This window comes from Apostichopus japonicus, chromosome 2, assembly GCF_037975245.1.
Source record: "Apostichopus japonicus isolate 1M-3 chromosome 2, ASM3797524v1, whole genome shotgun sequence".
Classification (NCBI taxonomy): domain Eukaryota; kingdom Metazoa; phylum Echinodermata; class Holothuroidea; order Aspidochirotida; family Stichopodidae; genus Apostichopus; species Apostichopus japonicus.
In genome coordinates, this window is record NC_092562.1 from 1,727,977 (window position 1) to 1,750,544 (window position 22,568).

The 22,568-nt window shown below is 35.8% G+C and overlaps 1 protein-coding gene and 1 long non-coding RNA gene across 6 annotated transcripts in view; both read left to right on the top strand.

The window, feature by feature from the left end:
- LOC139972630 (uncharacterized) overlaps positions 1-22,568 on the top strand; it is a 190,469-nt gene that overhangs the window by 2,019 nt on the left and 165,882 nt on the right. The gene's annotated exons all lie outside the window — the stretch shown is intronic.
- Positions 9,291-12,976, top strand: LOC139973522 (forkhead box protein D5-A-like). The gene has a single exon (XM_071980262.1). The coding sequence runs from the start codon at positions 10,035-10,037 to the stop codon at positions 11,379-11,381; it is 1,347 nt and encodes a 448-aa protein (XP_071836363.1). The 5' UTR covers positions 9,291-10,034; the 3' UTR covers positions 11,382-12,976.

Below are 22,568 nucleotides of genomic sequence, written 5' to 3' on the forward strand. Positions count from 1 at the left end.
TGGTCCAGCGTATGTAAATCAGTTAAAGTATGGTAGATTTCTTCTCAGTACATGTGTGGGGTCTACATGTTTCATTTGATTTTGGTTATTGCTTCGCTTTATGTATTCAGGGTGATAACATACAGGCTCTCTCATATTGTTTTGAACTAATGGGGATCACTTCCACGAGCAAAGTTGATTGATAAATATCTCTGCCAATCTACAGGTCCAAAAATGGCAGTAGCCTTATGTAACTATCGCAACCCTGTTTTCTATATCTATCACTGGTTTCATGGTGCACTAATCGAATAAATGCGGTCCCTTAAAGCATTAGACCTACCCTGGCCTATACATTTACCTTAATCTATGGGTATAGGTCTAGTGAGGTTTTGGCTTTCTCTTGCTCTTGGCTCCCACCAATTTGTTTCTCACTAGCCAGTTTGGTCTATACAATACTAACAGAACGGTGGAATATGAGACACATTCTTTGCAAAGTTTTAAGGCATGATTTTTAGGATAGAATTTTAATCTCGATATTTCATAGTTGAAGAAAAGGGATAACATGCGATTGTTACCTATACGATTCTGTAGCTATTAGGGAACCTGACTGAAATATACCGATTTCTGCCAATGCTCCATTTTAGTCAAAATGACGATGACGTCGACTCGACAGTGTAGCCTAAATATCAAATAGTAATCCATTGTTTTCATTTTTTTCGTAGTATCTACTCGAAAAACTTGTGTAGATTATACCTATACAAGCGAGGAGATAACTTGTAAATCAGTCATTTTTTGTTTTTGCTTTTGTATTTATTGATCTTTTTTCATATGTATATGATATCGCAATTTGTAAATACATGGCGAGATGATCTTATATATGGCTTAGTACGATACTTACCAGGGAGCAATCTAATATATAGGAACCCAAACACTGATAGCAGCCTATATGCGGGCTGATCCTATCATATCAACCTTCTCAATAAATTCATGGTTTGCTGACAAGACTTAGTATACAATGAGATACAGGGCGGGTAGGACTATTAATCCGCGAAGCGTATCGTATATATCACAATAACAATATAACGAGACATCTATATATGGAATGAACGTGTAAAACAGCTAAAACAGTCACTCTTAATTACAAAATAGTCGGATTTAACTATTTGAGATTGTCCTTGCATGGTGATCATGAGGGACGCAGTCATCATTTTGTCGAAGGGGAGGGGTGGGGGGGGGGGTATAATATGTTAATTCGTTAAGATGAGAATTGTAAAGGGAGGCGTAACCCATCCCCATATGAACACTTATTGTACAGTGGAGGCAGCCTAAATGCTAAAATGGTGCTATATTTTGCAACTTTTTGAAACAATGTTAACAATGTGAAATCCTGCAAATTCATTTTCATATACAGCTGTATACAAAGCAAGATTAAGCTCTTGTTTCGAGCTAAGTTTGAGTGAAATCACTTCGCCGGCTGTAAGAGAGTGACATTCACTTCTCAAGTGAGTGATCATCATGTAGTTGCACTATCGAAAAACTGAGTGAATTCTCACTGTTTGATGTGAAGACATGTGTTCACTCTAGTTAACAGATACTGTTTGATCTCTCCTGTGTTTGGTCCATTATATATCAGGTGAGCAGGGTTGTATATAATTCAACGTACAAATGCAGGTTTAAGAATCGCAATGATAACCTATATTCTCTAACGTCAGGTAGAACTTGAGTAAGGATACACGTTATTGGTAGGATGTTATAACATTTGATAATATCGATGATGTGTGCCTACTGGCGTATACTAACATACCAGAAATATGTGAGATGAAAGCATGCCCACCTCCCCCTCCCATACCCCCTACCGCACGAACCAACTAATTAGCCTGTGTTAAAAATGCCAATCAATTTTATATTCCTTATAAATTATACAAATCAGGGCTCTGCACAGTATCTTAGTCAGCTCTAAGAGGGGGGACGAGGGGGTAATGGTTTGGGACTAGATTGGGGGGGGGGGGGGGGTAAGTGTATGACAAGAGCCATGCAGGTCGGTCTCGGGGAATAACTGTAAACAGCTTAACAATCAATTTAATAACCGCCCCACCTCTCTTTTGAAACGTTATACTTCCAAGTTAACTAAACGGTACATCACGAAGGGATATGCGCATGTTCCATGCCCCATGTTTCCCCGGGCCACGGGAATGTAGGCCCTCTAACCTCCCCCAAGCCAACCCCACCCCACCCCCATCCTCCACTCTTGTCAGGCCTGTGTGCAGTTAATACTTTCTAGGTGATTCGACCTTCCATTTTCCCTTGCTAATGAGAGAAATAACTTCACGTTTCTAAGGTCAACCTGAGATTGTGAGTGTTTTCAAGTAAGGCTTCTCTCACCAACAGAAAGATGATAAGAATCCATCGGTTTAGGTCTCTCTGTCAGTAAAGGGCGTAAGAATTGTCCTAATCAGTGCCATAGAAACCCTAATATTTGCCACCAAACATATTCAAATGTGAACAAAGTTTATGCTATCGTTCCATGCTTTTTTTTCAAAAGCATCTTACATAACTGTATGCTTTTATTTGATTAAAACAACGTTTCAATTGATTTTGAATAAATATTTGTCAACATTTTATATTTCCTTTTTTTTCTCATACTATAGTCATGCTAGTCAAGTTGATTTCAAATGAAGAAAGTCACTTTCACTTGAAATGTTTTGGAGAGGTCGCAGTTTGCTCTTTAAGTTCTGATTAATACTAATATGAAAACGAAAGAAAAAAGTTTCTGTAAGACTTCATCTTGAGAACCGACTGGAATAATCCATTATTTGCATATTAAGATTAATTTTTGTAAAAAAAAAAAAACAACTTGCACCGAATGTATACCAAAGTTTTTTTTTCTATCTTGACCATCTAGATAAGATCTTCCCAGACAGCCAGCATCAGTCCTAAATCAGACATATCTTTTACCACTTTTATCAACTTTGACCACCATAACACGAGACTATGGAAAAAGAAAACCAAAATGTATATTTCTTTTTAAATATAACAAAACAGTCATGGATTAACTCTATGACACAAATCTAGTTAGTCTACGCTCCATATACCGTATGACCATTGAAACCATGTAAGTGAAATATGTCACATGACACTGACCACTCGTATGTTAAAAGCACAACGTGACGGCCAGTCAAGTGTTTTTTTTAGGCTGTTTCTTAGTTAGACAATTGTTTAAAACAAATCAACCCGTCATGGATTAACTCTATTGCATAATATCTAATGAGTTTACGCTCCATACCGTCTGTCCATTGAAGCCTTAGTGATAGTTATTTCACATGACACTGACCACTCGTATGTTAAAAGCACAACGTGACGGCCGGTCAAGTTGTTTTATTTATTTATTTATTTTTACTTTTGCTGTTTTTATTGGTTATATAAATGTTCATGAACCCACGTGCTTGTTATTTAATGGATTCTTTTCTCCCGCTATTAGGCCTAATAATTCGCTGTACGACGTCAAATCCCTGAGGAATGATGTTTATTCGCGGGAGATTAATGAGAACTTTTTATTGAAAAACAAAACAAAAAAACTCTTAATTGAAAAAGAAAAATCACGTTTTCTTGTAAAGGTCATATTTTTGCGTGTGATTTACACCATTGTGAGAGGAAAAAAGGCATCTGGATTACAAAATATATAGCAATCGTACTGAGTTGTTTATTATTCAAAGCTGGACATTCATCTAATTTAAAATGTAGCAAACTTTGCTGGTTTGGTCAATTTTAACATAACTTAAGCTAGTTTTAGTAAAATTGTTGATTTTGGGACCCCCAAATTAAAGACACGTTTTAGGCTAAATGTTTAGTTTTAGGAGAAAGAATATTTAGTTTGTAAGACTGATGAATTGATATCAAATCCAACTTCTTAGACTAAAGCATAAGGTACAGCTTACTAGTCCATGCAGAAGATCACACATCTTATTAGCCTAATATATGATAAATAGTTATTACGTTATTATCATATATCTTGATCAATATTTTTTTCACCTCTTTTATTGTCCAATTCATCACTTGTACAAACGGTAATCATATCTACATGTAATAATGAGCTAAAGCAGAGATAGCGAAACAAATATACACACGTTCAAATTTCAATTCCCATGGAATACTGCATAACGGCAGATACTGAAGTAAAAAATAAACATAGATTTATAAATTTAAAGACTTGTGCAGCTTCTCATACTGAAAGAAACGTTTACTTTTACTTTTCTTTGAAATTAACTTTCCAACTTCTAACAAGAATTTAAGTTCATAGAAGAGTAGTTGGACTCATAATAGTTTGCTTATATTGGAAAATATAATACTTTGCGTGAAAAAATCAAGAAATTGAGAGGATGCTTTATAAGTCTATTGTAACCAATACATCTCGATCATTATGATAATACCCAACACATCGATTGGATAAGAAACTTTGGCGCAAGTCGTTAGGGCTCGGACTCCCTGTTCAACTAGGGTGGCAAAACGGCCACCCATTGTAGAACAATATCCCCTACCAATGACTCTAATTGACTGATTAAAACAACCTTAATCACCTAACTACAGTCAAGAGTTTGTTAAGCTGCTAAGCTTATATCGTAGCCCAAGGTCCAATAGCGTTTGTTACCAGCGGCGATGGCAAACGTGCCCTTACAATAAAAGAAAATCTTTACAAGTAACCGTGGTTCATCAAATTTGGCGGGACCTCATACTGTGAACGGTATCTAGCAAAACCTTTCGCGTACGAAAACTGAACATACTGCTCAGCGCTTTGGTATATCAAAATTATAGTAATCATAATAATTATACTAATTAAACATTTACAAAAATAAAATGTCCCTTGCAGTGGGATGGGTCGGCTGTCGAGGTGGGAAGTACCTAAGTTCGATTCTCAAGCAGAGTAATGTAGAATATATATATATATATAGTATTTATAATTCTGACAGGTGGATTATAGTAAATTTGGTTTCACATAATATAGCAGAGGTATACATCTGCCTATTTATTTTCACGAACAGACTTAATTCTAACGAGTGAGAATTCACTTTCTTGAGAGTGTCAAGGAAAGCCACTCTATATAAAGAAAATTTACGCATTGACTGCAATTTCTACTGTAGGCGGTGCGCAAACGTTTAGGCCCACACAATATACTAGGACCATCCATGAATTAGGGCTCAGCCACGGCCCACTAGACCACCCACCTACACCACCTCTCATCAGAATCGATGCTTAAATTGTATACTGCAAGCTATACCTTTTACTACGGCCTAGATAGATCTTTAAGCGATCTGTGTTTGCAAGCTTCGAACAAGATAGATACATACTTGGACGTCTGGAAAATCCCACGAACATGTACTATATATATCACTGATGGTGATATGTTTTTAAGTAAAATCAGAATAGGTTTAAAGATATAAGCTGCCTTAAAAAAAAAAATTATTTAGTATGACACAGAAAAATATATGTTCTGTCTATTGTCGTCCTTTGAAAATACAATTTAATGAATAAATGAAAAAAAAATATATATATATATATATAATAGTGATCATGAAAAAATAAATAAATAAGTGCAAAACTTGTATTATTTTAAACAATTAACAACAACAAAATCTCCCTTTTCCCGCAAATTATTTACCATTCCCTTTTCATGGCTGAAATATCTTTGTCAGTATTTTCTTTCAGTGTAACCCTACGCCTTCTTAATTCTGTCTAAGCTTGTTTTCTGTTCTTTTGTGGCGGCCTTAATTGCTTTTTTTGTTTTACTTTTTTCTATCATTATCATGGTTCGTCTGATAATCGATACGGATATATTTGAGTCCTCGTCTTCCCCTCATACTTATCGGCCAACGACGTACAATTTGAAGTATTTTTACGGAGTAAGAAAAGTTCTTGTTGCATTGCTTCACCGTGAAACAATACATATTTGGTAACATCCTCATTTACTTAATTAAGCCACTGTCATTATTATAGTGAAATACATGTGTACAGAAATCACGTGCTCTCTTGTAGACGGGCATGACTTCATACTTTATAGTCACACGTGGAATAATTACGAAATCTGAGCAATTCAAGTTGAACCATTAAAAAAACATATCATAGAACAACGAATGAATATTAAACGATGTGGACAAATGATAAAGACAATAGAATCAAACTTGATTGGTCAAAAAGGGTGAAAGTATAGAAAGGAAAGGAAAACAATTCAACGGATTTTGTGGTTTGAAAGGAGACACACACTTAACCATCATCCGTGTGATAGAGATAGCTGTGACGAACAGCCCCCCTCCCCCTCCCCACCTTCCAATGCCCCACCCTCCACAGCTAAGGGACACACAACCTGGCCTACATACAAATTGAAAAAAATGCCAAAATTTTGAAATATGTAATTCTCTACAGGAACTTATACCACTTGATTGTATTTAAGCTAATGCAATATACCAATACCGGTATATTATTAGGAAAAAAATTGTGGTGTCGATAAGTATCGAAATATTCAATAAAATATAGAAAGCGCAGCTCCAAACTTTCCTTTTAATTCGAGAGTGGATAAAGGTGAGGGTTTACATGTTATTATCTGTGCCTTTCTTGCATTGTAAATTGCTTTCTAAAAATAAATAAAAAATAAAAAATAAAGCAAAATAAAAATTGGGCAATTATTTTACGCAGTGCTGAGTACGTGTGTATTAATCCAAATTTGGGTAAAATTTGGTAAAATTTGGCTACCTTTTTCTTCTTCTGGGGCAAAACTTTGCCCAAATTTGTTTGGATAAAAACGTGCCAAGTGTTGGATGAAATATTGTCCCATTTTTTTGTTGAGTGTGTTCAAGTATTTTTGGACTGTACCTAATTAATGCGTTGAATGATGGAAGGTTCTTACAGTGTAACTTCAGTGAAACTTCTACAAATTGCTGCTATGATTCCGTTTTCACGGAAAATGCATTGCGCCCTCACATCGACCGCTTGCTTGGCTGTTGTTTGGAAGAGCGACAAACCGAACCATTACTGTAGTAAGCGCTGTCATAATCACTATACGAATTAAGATAAGAATTATAAAGAATGACGAAAAACAGAATAAAGTGACACAAAATTTGATTACTAAATATCGAAAAAGTTCGCTCGAGACATTTTTTGTTTGTTGCTGTGTCGTTAAAGAATGACTCTTAGTAGAATATGATTTGACATATTTTCCAACGAAAACAAATACAAGCATGAGCCCTAAAAATTGTCTCTGTGGCCTGACTCCGGTTTTTAAGATTCTCAGCTCTAAAATATACTCAATATCTTTAAATGCTTCTTTAGGGCCTACTACACGATGACGTCATCTCCGCGGTGCAGGTGTAAAAGTGACGTCATGTTAATCAATGTTTTTTTTTTTTTGTGTCTTCTTGATATAATCTTCTAACAAGTCCACTGAAATATGTTTATTAACTTCATATTTGTAAAAGAGCACCCTCGTGTCACGTTAAAAAAAATCATCTTTCCTAAACAAAAGTTGTATAATGCAGTGATAACATGTTATCCGATGCAATAATTGTCTATAGGTTTTTCTATTGAGGTTGGTTTTGCATCCAGTTAAGGGATTAGGCTAATGTCCTATAAAGGTTAGACTAAGAATAGTTTCTGTAACATTCTACAACATATCTATAGCTTGAGTTTGTACATTAAAATTATCCTGTAAAGGTTTCTTCGGTCAAAAAATAAAGTAAGAAAACAATTTGCAAATCTCAAAGAGTGCAAAAAGTACCTTTGAAATAAAAGAGATAGGCACAGTGTTGTGTGTTACAATCTTAACTGCGAAATATATAGAAAAGTGCTTTTAAGGCTGCAGTCGAGAATCTAAGCGTTAATCGCGCATTACTAAGGGTCTATCATTTTCTGTTTTTTCTTTCTGTACTTATGTTTATTTTCTACCCAGGTGTGACGTGTGTGATGGTGATAGTGGGGAAGGGGTGGGGGGAGGGGCGTGTGGGGAGGGGTGTGTTTAATTGTATTCACTACAATACTGACAGTCTTAAAATTAATTACTCTGATGTTTTCAAAATATACCTTGAAGGGTTTTTTGTTATCTCAAACTATTTTTTAATAATATTTTGCAAAACACACAATTTTTTTTTAATAAAATCGAAACAAACTATCGATAGTTTCTGTGTACGGAATAGACCTTATTTTGTGTCATGTGTGACGACATGGAAATTCTAAGTGTGCGTGTGGTATTGAAACCAATCTGACGTACACGTTAATTACACAATTAAACGAAACCTACAAAACTCGAGGAAATCTTTCAATACGAGCTATAACCTCTTTCAGGGAAACCTGTACCAGAGGGACAAAATCACTGAAGCTTTAGTGCATATAGGATATATATGTATACATTGTACCAAACGTGAGACACAGGTGTAATTTCATGAATGTAATCTGGTGAAATTTGCTTTACCCTTCATATTTTCAACACCAGAATGCATTTCATTTACATAAACTACTCTTTTTGATATATATATATATTTATATATATATATATATATATATATATATATTTATATATATATATATAAATAAATATATATATATATGTATATTCAGTATTCAGGGGAGGGGGGGGGGGCTAGAAGTTCACAATTATCAAAGAGAGTAGTTTATGCAACTGAAATGCATTCTGGTTTTGCAAAAAATGAAGGGTAAAGCAAATTTCACCAGATTACATTCATGAAATCACACCTGTGTCTCACGTTTGGTACAAGACCTGTCAACTTCAAACGTTTTGCTTTCTTGAAAAGGTTATTACTATGTAGGATTTGAATATTTGAAACTTCACCAGAATGCCTAGAATATGTTCCTTGTTTCAGCAGTGAAAGAAAGAAAAAATTAACTTGCACTATCCTATCACAATCATCCCAAACTTGTCTCCGCCGTGCTACCGATGTTTTTCTAACTGATTCCATTCGTTGTATTAAGTAGGCAAAAGAGAAAGAAAGCAAACTTTTTCGTTTGTGAGCGTTGTCACCAAGTTTCCTTTCTGAAACCACTACTGTGAATGGAAAAAACGATTGATTAACACTGCGAATGCCCTCATCTCGTTGGACGATTTGCTTGTATATTCTCGTAACGTCACACTACGTAATCGGAAAATAAGCCAATTGCTATACGGATTGGCAAGTACGGTTGTGTCGCTTTTAGGTAAATCGATTTAGCGCCCTCGATTTGAGGCGCTAGAGTTTTTTTTTTTTTTTTATTATTCTTTTTACACCTGGTTGATAGATGGTTATCCCCTTAACCGCTACCTGTATATAACGGCTACATGGATGCTTAATATAGAACAACTGATAGTATTAGCGATGTACAAACTACCAAAAACTGAGTCAGGTTGGTTTTGAAATCTTTACATTCAGTTCATAGTTAGCTGTCTACCTGCGTGTTAGTGTTTGCATGTGTGTGGGCTGAGCGACTCAGCAAGCTTTGTTTACCGTCCGTGTTGGGGGGTTCGGATTGTGTGCCTTAGCGAGTTGGATAGATAATTCCAGGGAACTTTGTTACAACTCCGGATCATCGGTGGTTCTTTTTAAAGAGACGATTAAATACATTGTTTGAAAAGCGCGGAGTGGTGATTATATTATTGTCTATTTCTTTGGTCCTTCCAGACTATAGCCGTTCTTATTGGTGCTACTTTTTAAAAAAAAGGCAAGAAAAAAGCGTTTGATATTCTACTTTGCAATTTCTTTGAAAGGATACAGATTGGATCTCGGAAGCAACACTCATTTGCTGCATTGAAACATATTTCTAACTGACTGTTGTGATCAACAACAAAAATAAAAAATCAAACAATTTTCCCTTTGGAGTTTTTGGTGTGTATTTGTGTGTTCATTCTTCATTTTTTGGTGGATCTGATATTTTTCTTTGATCACTTAAAGCACACAATTACACTCATATACATTTGTTGTTGTTTTGTTTTGTTTATTTCGAATTCAAGGAAAACCATGTTATATGGGAAGAAAAAATTGAAACATTGAATTTGTTTTTTTCTCGCAAACGACGGCAACAGTATGACTGTAACATATTCAGATAACATGGAGGAATGCAGAATCCCATTTTCCTCTGAGCGAGTCTCTGAAGCGCCTGTCCATGGACCACACAAGTCTGTCATTAATTTTGTGGACGCTTCTAGGCAAGATCCCACCCTAGCGGGGAGTCCAGCCGAGGCGAGCCGTTCCGCCGCCTCGTCTCCCCCTCCTCTACATATGCAGGACCAAGAATCACTCCACTACTCATCGAGGCCGACAAGTGCAATACGGGATGATGACATTAAATCCGAGAACCATGTCTTAGATACTTCTGAGAAGGACAGCGATACCATCAGAGATGGTAGTTGTAACTCCGATGGGATACCAAGTACCACCGCGTCCGACGACAAAGACGCCGACTCATGCAGCTCCACCAAGGGTGGTTCCGTCAAACCACCTTACTCTTACATCGCACTTATTACAATGTCCATATTACAATCACCGCAGAAAAGATTGACACTGAGCGGTATCTGTGAGTTTATCATGAACCGATTCCCGTATTATCGAGAGAAATTCCCCGTCTGGCAGAACAGTATTAGGCACAACTTATCCCTGAACGACTGCTTCGTGAAAATTCCACGGGAACCCGGCAATCCGGGCAAAGGTAACTACTGGACCCTGGACCCGGCCAGCGAGGACATGTTCGATAACGGGTCATTCTTGAGGAGAAGAAAGCGTTACAAGCGGCAACAGATTCTCGGGATCGACCCTCTCAGGGACGCCTCAGCATTTTTCGCCGCCAGTCATCCATACGCACGTCCATTTGGCTACGGGATGCACGCTCTGACCCATTCGCCGCACCATACGCTGGTCCCTTACCCATTTATTGCACCCTTACCACCGGCGATACCGCTTCCTTTACCCGCCACATCAGTGCCAAACTTCAGTCAGAGCAGTGCTATGAGTACACTTTTGAACGCTGGCTTGAAAGAGGACCTCCATAATAAAGACAGGAGCGAATCCCCACCGACACCCACGTCGAGGTCCTCCTTCTCCATCGACAACCTGTTGAACAAAAAGAGTCCCTCCTCAGCCTCCCCTTCCCCCAGTCCGACCTCGAGCTCGATACCTGTCTCGCTACCCCAAATGACCAAAATGTTTTCACATCCTGTGTTACCTCCAGCAGGTAGCCTAATCTCTATGCAGCACGGCTTGTCTCATCATGCGGTCTCGATGGCTTGCACACTACCGGGTGCTCCCGGTATGAGTGCTTTCAGCGCACCGGGGGCAGCCGCTGCCGCGGCTGCCGCTGCGGCTGCTGGTTTCGATATGGAGAAGTATCGTAATGGGTTTTCGTGCAATGGACTCTCTCCATGGGTCTGGCGTTAGCCAAATTTTCGTCTCTCTTCGTTTTGTTTTTTCGTTTTTCTTTGGAAAGAGACTTTTTATGTCATGGAGAAAGGGAGAAAGCAAATGAAGAAAAGAACTCAAAACATACGTGAAATCCAACATCTTCTAGAGGAGAGAGAGAGGTACGTTTATTCGATGGATAGCGGATAAAGAAAGGGTTAAAGATCGGTGGAAAGACTTCTTCTTCCTGGTCCCCGCCAACTGATTGTGCAAAAACTGTAAGTAAGATTTCGTGAGTTTGAAAGGAACCTTACAATTTCATATAGTTTTTAATTTGAAAATCAAAATATTTTATTCCTAATAAAGGACGAAAAACCCGAAAAAATAGTATTTTTCATACCATAACTGTAAGGATTCTCTTTAAACAATAAAGAAAATCACACTTGTTTTTAATTGGTCGCCTACTGGTCTCATCTTAACTGCTTCAAATTGTTTTTATATTCTGTACTGATTTTATGGTGACATTATGTGCATTTTTACGAACTCTAATCGTTAATACTGACAAAGCTTAAAGGGTGCATTTTTTCTTTATTATCAGAAAAGTATTTAAATCACTTTTAAAATTAATAATTACTATATTAAGACCAATTCTCGCTTCATGTCCAAGAGGGTTGGGGGGGGGGGTGTCATTTGTAAAGGGCTGTTTATTTAACCAACAATTTTCTTTGCAATCAACGTTGAACCATATATATATATATATATATATATATATATATATGTATATATATATATATATATATATATATATATATATATATATATATATATATTTATATATATATATATATATATATTCAATTATATAATTATATAAGCACTAGGAAAAGAAAACCGCAATACAATTGCAAATTATATATGTAAATTTACATATTTATATACATATATATTACGTACATCGTCGTTTCGGACAAAGCAAACAATGCATGCTATAAGAATATACAATTTTGTTTGCCCGGGGAGGGGAGGGGAGGGGAGGCGGAGATAGGGAGGAAAATGGGTAGGGTTGGTTATAGGAACGGTTATTCTAATCCTATTTTGTTCTCCAAATGATAGATTAGACTTTACCGTTCGGTCACCTGCTCCATGCCTCTTAACCAAAGGTAGTGAACTAAATTTACTAAGCTGTTCAATAAAAAAGAAAGAACTAATAAAAGAAATTTCAAAATAATATTTCTTGCTATAGACATAGTGTGGTACACTACAAGAATGTTATCCATTTTTTTCGTAAAACAGAAAGGATAAATAACATAGAAAAAAAAAAAGAATTTGATCAACACTTTGGGGAAAAAAATGTAACTTATCAAGCTTAATCACGAGAAATATTGTTATCATACAATTTCTAGCGAAACTGAAAGAAAACCCTTCATTTTAAGAAAAAATTGTTTTATTTCTCATTCAATACTTTTTCTTTTGTTACCTGCATGAGCATAACTCTATACATGTGTACCCTATTTCAAATGATTGTTTATATATATGACAGATCGTTTATTTAAAATTGTTACCCAGGTATATATATATATATATATATATATATATATATATATATATATATATATATATATATATATATATATATATATATATATATATATATATCACATATTCACTTGTTATTACTGGTCTTAATTCATGTGTTATACTTGATAATATTGTGTGTAGTATAACGCTGGCATAAATTTACTTTTTCAACCGTCACAGGACGTATTTCTTAAAAAGAAGAAATCCCAAGCACGTGGTTGAATTATGATTAATTATTGATTTTTGATATTTCTATGGCAATCTGTGAATTTTGAAACTTTTCTCCCGATTTCTTATTGGTCATTTCCGATATCGGTAATAACCAACTCCCAATTTATTAACCGTGTACTAGTGAAACGATTGGACAATTGTAGTGCCATGGAAGCAAAAAAATGCTCGTTTTCTCTTTGTCAGGAGGGGATTGGAAAGGGGAGGATGGGAGGGGATAACTGCCATGAAAAAAAAAAATTCTTCCAAGAATTGAGGATACGAATTATGTTATCAAGAAAAGAATAGAAAAATTTCAAAAAAAAAAGTATTTTTGTAACAGTAATCTACACAAATTTAAAATTCCCGGGATAACCCAACATATTCGTCATCAACATCATTTTACCATTTCTTATTCTCTCTGTGTTATCGTTGACTTTTGAAAGTTTAAATATATATATATATATATATATATATATATATATATATATATATATATATATATATAAACAGACTTGCGAAAAAAAGCCCTTGCTAGCTATTACTTTAAAGTGGAAAAGTATTACACAAAAAGCTCCATTTTTGACCGTATGTAGGCTATATTTTTTTTGTCCTATTTTTCTACGATGTCTTCTTTGTTTTGCTGACCAGTTCACTTAGCCAGAAAATTGCGGTCAAGGTCTTGCGTTTTTTTTCTTTCTTTTTCCAATATTTTCTATCTTCATAGAAATTTTCTGATAACGGGTTTGGGATCAATTCGTGAACTTTATAACAAGATTATCATTTTCACATACTTGATTGATAATATTATATATACAAAAATCTCCCATATTATGCTCTATATAGTTTATATAGTTTCTTGCCTGCGCAAGATAGTAAAATTCTGAATAAGTTTTTTTTTCCTGTTTTTTTTTTTTTAATTTGTTACTTGTATCATGTTTTCGTATGATGTACAAATGTGTGCTATAAGTGAATATCTTCTTCATAATTTTTTTCATCATTCTCTCAGAATTTTTGTGAAGGGCAACCTACAAAATTGGTGGTAAATGATTTTAAAACAAAAACCACTTTATTGTTATTCTAATGGTTTTGAGTACAATTTTTGTTTTTATTCCTATCTGTTGGTATACTTATTTGTTGAAAAACGCCAATATGTGTTTTGTAGAAATTTTAAGTTATTTAATCGGCTTATAAAAAATCAAGAAAAGTTCTGTATAAAATTTATGAACACAATAAGAGAAACAAAACACGAAAACAAAATGACACGCTTTTCAATTATTTTCTCGTCCCATTGTTCATCAATTAATTCTCTTTTATTTCAAATCGAACATGTTCTTAAGGTTCGCAAATATTTGGAATGTTATACTTATCAACATTCATGTAATTTCATGTTCAGTTCCCAGGTTTACTCAACTCAATCGAATTCGCGGTTGTGGTACAACCTCCTCGCCACCCCCTCCCCCACCCCTCTCCCCCTTTGCCTTCAACTATTTTTATATTCTTACGTCCAGTTGAGAATGTTGAAATTTCATTTACGAATATTCTTGAACCAAAATATTGGAGAGAAAAAAAAGATGAAATGAAGGAAGCGGGCTAATATAATACAACGATTGTAACTCAAAGTTAGGCATCATGAAAACGATAAAGAGCATACTTTTTGTAACAATTTTTCCCTTGCTCAGCTAGCCCTGCGCACGCCTCTCCCCCTTAGCCCCCTGCCTTCTCCTTATCATTTCTGTAACTCCCATTGTTCTTTTTAAAACGAACTGAAATCAACAAGCAGTTAATATTTGAAATACTTATTGAAAATTATTCGCAACCTCCTAACTGTGTGTTATTTTATTTACTCAACGACCTATTTTTTTCATTAAAAAAAAAAACTTAGTTTAGTAGTTAATCGCCGAAAAATTCCTCTCAATTGCAATTTTGCTTAACATAAAACACGTTTAACCTTTCGGTTCATAATTATTCTAAAATGAAAGTATGTTCTACGTGTCTAGGTGATCATATTATTTTCCATAGCCGTTTCTATCTTATTTTACGAAAGAATCGGAAATCATCAAACATATTTCTTTCGTTTGAAAACATACTTTTACTTCAGTTTTTGGAAGAAATGTTGTAATGAAAACACCCTCTTTTACAATAGATTATAATGAATTTCTTTTTCTTGTTACTTTGGAGGCTTGTGTTCAAATGTGAAAATTACCAAATCCCTGACCAATCTAGTCCACCTTCAACAATTCGCATTTACCCTTGCCCTGACCACGTCCCTGGCTCTGACAACGACCATACAAGATTTTAAAAACGAAGTTTCCAAAAAAAAAAAAAAAAATCCTTGTCGTGAAATTTGCTTGTATTTAATTTGATTTAGCCTACATATAATTCCAACTTTCTTCCCATTTTCACTCACAACAAAATGTGCCTTCCTTCCACTCACAAAACTGTTTATTAAACAAAAAAATTATAATAGAAACGTATTATTGATGGTGAGGCATCAGAATGTTGGTATACTCTAACCCCCCCCCCCCCTCAAAAAAAGGAGGGGGAAAAAAGGAAATTGGGTACATTTTCATGACAAAAAAACATCCCTGTTACATCATTGGAGTATCACTTCAGTTTTTTTTTTAATTTTTCTCCCTTTTCGTTTATGTTCTTTTATTGCTCTTTCGAATGTAAGGTTTCATTTTAAGTTGTAGTAACTTTACACTTAGCCTATAATTACACAAAAGAAGAAAATCCTCCTCATATTTTTCCCCCGTCCTGAAGCTACATAGCCGGCTGGACATTTTTGAAGGCAGTCTATATGTCTATAAATTGCGCGGCAAGTGAGATTTTGTGTCTCGTCCCTTAAGCAGACGGACGGGTGGTAATTGATAAAAATAAAAAAAAAATAAAAACTTCTGAAGTGAAATACGAGTTAAGGACTATCAGAAATTATTTAATTGTAACGTTGTGTAATAACACCGTTTGATCGGGTATGAAAGAGCTCATTTTTCTTCCCTCCGTTAACATATATATATAAAGAGCAAAGGTATAATGTCACTTTATGCCGTCTGATGATGTGAAAGGGGGAAACCAGGAATTATGTCACAGGTTAGTGATAGCAAACCAATTCTGACGAGGAAAAGGAAACTGACTAGAAGAAGCGGAAAGTCTGCCAATGGGATTTGTGTTTTTGCTTCTTCGTACTTTGGTTGTAGTGAGAATCAAGTTTGTACAGTCGCACGATGTGTATATGTGTTTTGGTGTATAAGAAGTGGTGGGGTTTGGGGGGTGGGGGGTGGGGGGAGGGGGGGAGGTCGTAGGTGGTTAGGAAAAGGGGCGACGAGTTGGCTTAACATTTTTAATTAAGACTAATTAAGACTAGCCGAATATATTAAAAAGTCGTCCAATTATTTATACATTTGCTACAAACAAACAAAAAAGAAGAAAAATTATGTTGTTACTGAAGAAGAAAAACAGACAACGTCCAACTACTGGAGTTATGGAGTCTAGTACTTTAGAAGAAGCAGTGTCAGCACGACGATATTTTTGGCACGTTTTTCATAATTCTTATTTCTTTCTTAGATTAATATTTATAACTATAACTATATTATAACTAAAAATCAATATAAAACAAAACTGTTAGCAAACTGCGTATTCACTAAAGAGCCTGTGTAAGAGAATGTGTAAAAGTAAGTTGGCTTGACGTTTCGATCTTAGCAGGATCTTTTTCAAAGGCTGAATGACAAGTAACAGTAACAGAAGTGGCAAATACACACACAGAATACAGACAGGTTATAATACATTATAACTAATGCATATAGCCTATACAAATCTAATGTACAAATCTGTATACAACGTTTTTTTAAGAGGGTGGTCGTGGGTGGGTGGAAGGGGGGGGAGGTATTTTTTCTCCTAATAAGCACATATGCAAACATTCGTTAGCTGTTGTGGGCATATTGTTTAAGTACTGACAGTCATGAATAAAGAATTGCTTAAAAGAAAATATATATATATATATAAAACATATGAATAAATAAATAAAATAAAAGTTAAAGAAACATTCATCGAAAATCTTTTAGAAATATAAAAAAAAAATATTAATATTAAGTTCGATTTGGTAGAAACAAAATACGTAATATTATCGCAAAAGATGCTTACACAGCCTTACATAAACACACGTGACCTCTACAGCTCAAAATGACGGTTTGATTTTTTTTTATGTTAGTATACATGTAGAACAGATCCATATGTATGTATGAGTGTTATACGTGCGAGTCAATAGTGTGCTACATTGCCTGCTTGACTCGCCGGCTGCTGGGGTTTACATTGTGTTCTTTGACAAAAAGCTATTGTATAATGCGGAACTGAATTCTTTTGTCTGAGTAGCAGTTATAGCAAGACATACCTTGTAACTTAGTACTAACAAGAGAAATCCATTTTCGAAGGCTACAAGCACTCAATTTATTGATAATTTTCAGTACTAACATAAAAAAAGGCATTTAATATTGCGTTTCAGAAAGACATTTCTTCACTTGCAATTTATTTAAAAAAAAAAATGTATATATATATATATATATATATATATATATATATACATATAAGGCAACTTATTTTACTTCAATTAAGCCGTACCCAATTCTATCTCAACTGCACCCCAACCCCCCCCCCCCCATACCAAATGGAAAGGAGCTACCTTTCATCTCCATGTATTATATTTATTTGTTTCTAAACCCGATAACCCGATCTGAGCATTTAAACCTTCGATATATACTACTTATTTACGAAATGTTTGTATTTCTAAAAATCGTAAAATATTCTTCTGTTTTACCATCTTCTCATTTTTCTTTCTATTAATTTAATAACATTGAAATATAATTTCCGGGTAAAATTCTGATATCCAATGGAATGGAGGGAGGGTCAATTTTCAACCCGCCGCTGCCCCCCCCCCACCCTTCCATACCATGTTCATCCATCTCGTCTGCCCAACCCACATACCCCGTCCCATTGCTACATTTCCCACTCACCCCGCCCATATATCCCTCACCTGGTACAGAAGTTAGACCATAGTTTATGGCTACTAGGAAGCTGCCATTTTGCTGTATTCCTGTGTATGACAAGTTTGAGCCTTGATCATTAAGGAACATGGAGTTCAACAAGATGAACAAATTTCTGCGAAGGATCAACAGGGTGAACATCTAGTATCCACAACGATGGCTTGATATCCGTGGTTCAACATTGAAATCTCACATTTGAATTATTACCAGTGTTTTAACGTTAGAGTGTCTTCATATACACTACAAGACTGTTGAAGCCGACCGAACTGGGGGTATAGAGGGACACTTGCTGAACCGTGATAAGGAATGGATGGGGAAAGGGGCATATGGACATCTCTATAAGGAGACAGTTGTGCTCAAGAAATATGAGAGAAAACAAAGCTGAACAATAGCTGTAAACAATACGACTTGGGTAAGTCGAACATTTGTTATTTTTTGTTGTTACATAACTATACACTGTAATTGTTTGCAATTTATCTTCATGTGTATCATCTGAATTTTATTTAGAGACTCGTAAAGTTCTGACCCCCTCCCCCCCCCCTGCCAACACCCTACCAAGTTTTCTTCGATTGAATAATCCATGTTTTTAAGTTTATCAATTGAAGCTTAACTTGATGTTTCATCTAAATAATAACAATTATATAAATATATTAATTTCAATTTTTGCATTTAAAGCAGTGCTCGTCAAATCTTGCAGGTAATTTAAACTATAAAATAGGCAAACATCCGGGCGCCATTTTCTAATAACTTTCTCATAAGTAACGAATATGTCTTTGATCAATTCCAATCATATTTTTTAGCATCCGTCAATTTTTTTTATAAGCCTCTAACGACCCCCCCCCCAGCCCGCCCGCCCGCCCCGCCCGCCCCGCCCGCCCCGCCCCGCCCCCACTCATAAAACGGTGAACGTGTAGTCATATACCTATTACCATTGTCGAAACATATCCTATGTGGTTTTCACTTGTTATATTTTACATCTTGATCACGGTAATTTGCTTTTCCTCACCGACATCAATAACGCATTTAAAAAAAAAGATACCATGCAATGACATCACTGTACACCCATCTATGAACGTTTTATGGAAATATACTATGACACGTTAATTGCGTATGATAAGTAATATTAACATGCACTTGTTATATACAAAGTAAACTTTTTTTATCGTTTTGTCCCTCCCCCCCCCCTATATATATATTTCAACATCAGATGGTTCTTTCCATTTTAATTTGTTAATGATGACATCAAAAGTTATTTTATATTTATATTACAAGTGTTGCTCATAATGAATAATATGGTCGCTTATTATTATTTATGAACAATACTTCACATTGATCAGTTCTTGCTAAAGCAACTTTCAAAAAGACAAAATAAGAAAGAAAGTGCATCAAATTTTATATGAAGTTCATCACCACCCTACCTCTACTCCTTCCTCTACCCCTACCTCTACCCCTACCCTACCTCTACCCCTACCCCTACCTTACCTTTGCCATTACCTCTACCCCTACCCTACCTCTACCTCTATCCTACCTCTACCCCTAATGCAAATGAACTACATGCAGTTCACCACTACGCTGCACCTATCTTAACCCAAACCCCTCTACCCCAACCGTTTCCCTACCCTACCTCTACCCCTACCCTACATCTACCCCTAAATCTACCCCGATTGCATCAAGTTCTCGATAAAATTCATCTCCCTCCAAAGCTACCCCTACCTACACCTATCTTCACCCATTCATTCCCATATACCATAATCAATACCCCATACCCTTCCTCTACCCCTTCCTCTTCCTCTACCGACACCTCTACCTCTACCACCATCCGCCCCTTCAGACAAACCCCCACCCTACCGCCAGCATCAGTAGTTTGTTTTCTCAGAACCCATCTTATATACACAATGAAATTAATCAAACAACCAGGAGATTTCCCAGTATCCAGGAAAAACTCCTTTTGAATACTTTTAACAACGCTATCTATGCTAAAATTTCGAGACATAAAAACATTCCTTTTATTTGTATTCCTTTTTTATTGATGTTAGTCTAATAAAGTCGCCACAACACATGTTCCTTAAGCAAACTTGACTTTCAATGATGTGGTGTTGATAAAAAAAAATATTAAAGATGTGCTTAAGCAGTAAGTTGCCGAGGCGAAGTGTGCTTTTCAATTTTTTCTGCTTTTTTCTACGTTAACTTTGTCCTAATTTGCAATTCAAATTATGTTAAATAACACCATTGATTATAATACACTTTGTGATGTTTATAGCTGTTCAAACGCAAATTGTTTTGTAAAAGTGTATTTATGGCCTATAAAAATCCGAAAGAATAACTTTGTTAACTTTATTCATATCATATTCATGAAATGCGTGCTCGATATTGTTAACAAATAGTGTGTTTTTAATATGATTATATTGTTCTTAGTTTCTAAACTTGTATATTTTGTATAAAAATTGCATACATATGTTAGCATATTCCAACCAGCTGTGCTCTAACTGCACGGGGGGGGGGGGAGGGGAACATACCTGCGTAATTCATCATAAACGCAACGTAAAGTTAACTTGTCTAAAATAACTTGACAATTGTTAATCGCCATTTGGCATTGCGAGGATTTTTTTTATAACGACTGAATATCATGTTAGGTGTTACTTCTATGACAAGTCATTGGTTATTGAACACATGTTAACGTACTAAGTACAATTACTCCCCGGTAAACCCTCGACCAATAGGTTTGGACATACAGTTATTTAAAATGACTTTCCCCCAACCCCTCCTTTTGACCTGTACTGTTTCCCCTCCCCCAATTCCATAGTGTCCCCTTTGCTCTCACAACCCCCCCCCCCTTTTGACCCTTTCGCTACTTTGTATACACCTTCTACCCCTTCCCCGCTGCTCTCCCATTGACCTCACCTATACTACACCACCTCTACTACCCCATTTGCCGTCTTTCCCTTGCCGCTTCCCCTGACCCATTCCCTCACCTTATTTCCTATCTTGCTCATCCCCTCATCTCCTCACCCCTAGTCCCTCATGCCCTCACCCGCCACCCCAACCCCACATTATTCCTCTTTAGCACTTACTACCAGCGAAAACCTTTTCTTTTGTTAAAGAATGGGAAATACATTTCTGTTCAGTAATTTGGGTTTCCTATAATTTTGGTTAATTAAGTAAGTAAATTAAATCAACTGTTTCAATCTATTTGAATACCAAAAGTTGCTCATCAGAAAAAAGAAAAAAATCTACTTATCAGATTGGTATACGATACCACGTCACCTCCTTACACTTCAAACAGACACTCTCTTACCGTTGAAACTAGTATAAGTACTCAGAGATTAGCTGTCTTTCGCTGCTTGAAGTGTAAAATGTTTTATGAGAAAGACCCCCGCCTGAAAATCGAATAACCTTTTCGAGGATATTTCGTATTTTGTCATAATTTTCTTTTGGGAGATGGACGGGGAGTTGTTGCACTTCCTGCAGTGTCACGTAACTATTGTATCAACTTGGTTGTACTATTAATAATGGTTAGATTTTTTTATTTCTTCTTTTATTTTGTTGGAAGAGAGAGAGGGATGGATGGGGTTATTTTTAGGGGAAGGGAGAGAGAGAGACGGGGGAGGGGAGAAGGCGGGAGGTAGGAGGAAGGAAGTAAGGAGTAGCTCATTATTAAAGTAATTTTACTACGAAAGTGGAAGTGGTTCAAGAAAATTCTTTTTTTTATTTTGGCTGAAGTTACAGCTTTTCTTGAATTTCAGTGAAAAGAGTAGAAACTTTACTTACAATCCAAACAAACAACCTAACGTTTCCCCCCCCCTCCCACCCCCTTCACACACACACACACACACACACAGACTTATCAAACTACATCCCATAACTTCCAAATCTTCCAGCATTGCTAAACACTAAGTTTTCTTCACATTGTCGACAGTTTAATTCATAAGTCTTGTGTGGAAGAGAAAAAGATATACGATGTAATAATAAGCTCAATATTTGTTAGAAATCTTAACTAGCATGATGACCATTTTTTTTTTTTTTTTTAATCGCAAAAATCTTTTTAACACTCATTTAGCTATTGTTTTGTTAAAGATTTGCAAAAGAAAAAGGGTTATACGGGTATAAATTTGTTATCATTTTTTGTTCTTTCTTCACATTATCATCGTCCACATAGTATAGTTACCCCCCTCGCCCTTGACCCCCCTCGCCCTTGATCCCCCCCCAGAAAAAGTCAACGTTTCTGTGAATTTCCAGTGTAAAAAATTATATCTCTTTATTGATTTTATTTAGTCACAAAGCACGTCAGTAATTAAAACAATCGTTTTGAATTTAACAATAACCAAGGAAGTTAAAAAGGTAAGATATTTCTTCATTCGAAACTAATAGCTGCCTTATAAAGGTGGGTGTTGAGGTGGGGTAT

Bases quoted from the DNA above. Each gene is read 5' to 3' on its own strand.
- LOC139973522 (XM_071980262.1), top strand. From the start codon at position 10,035: ATGACTGTAACATATTCAGATAACATGGAGGAATGCAGAATCCCATTT.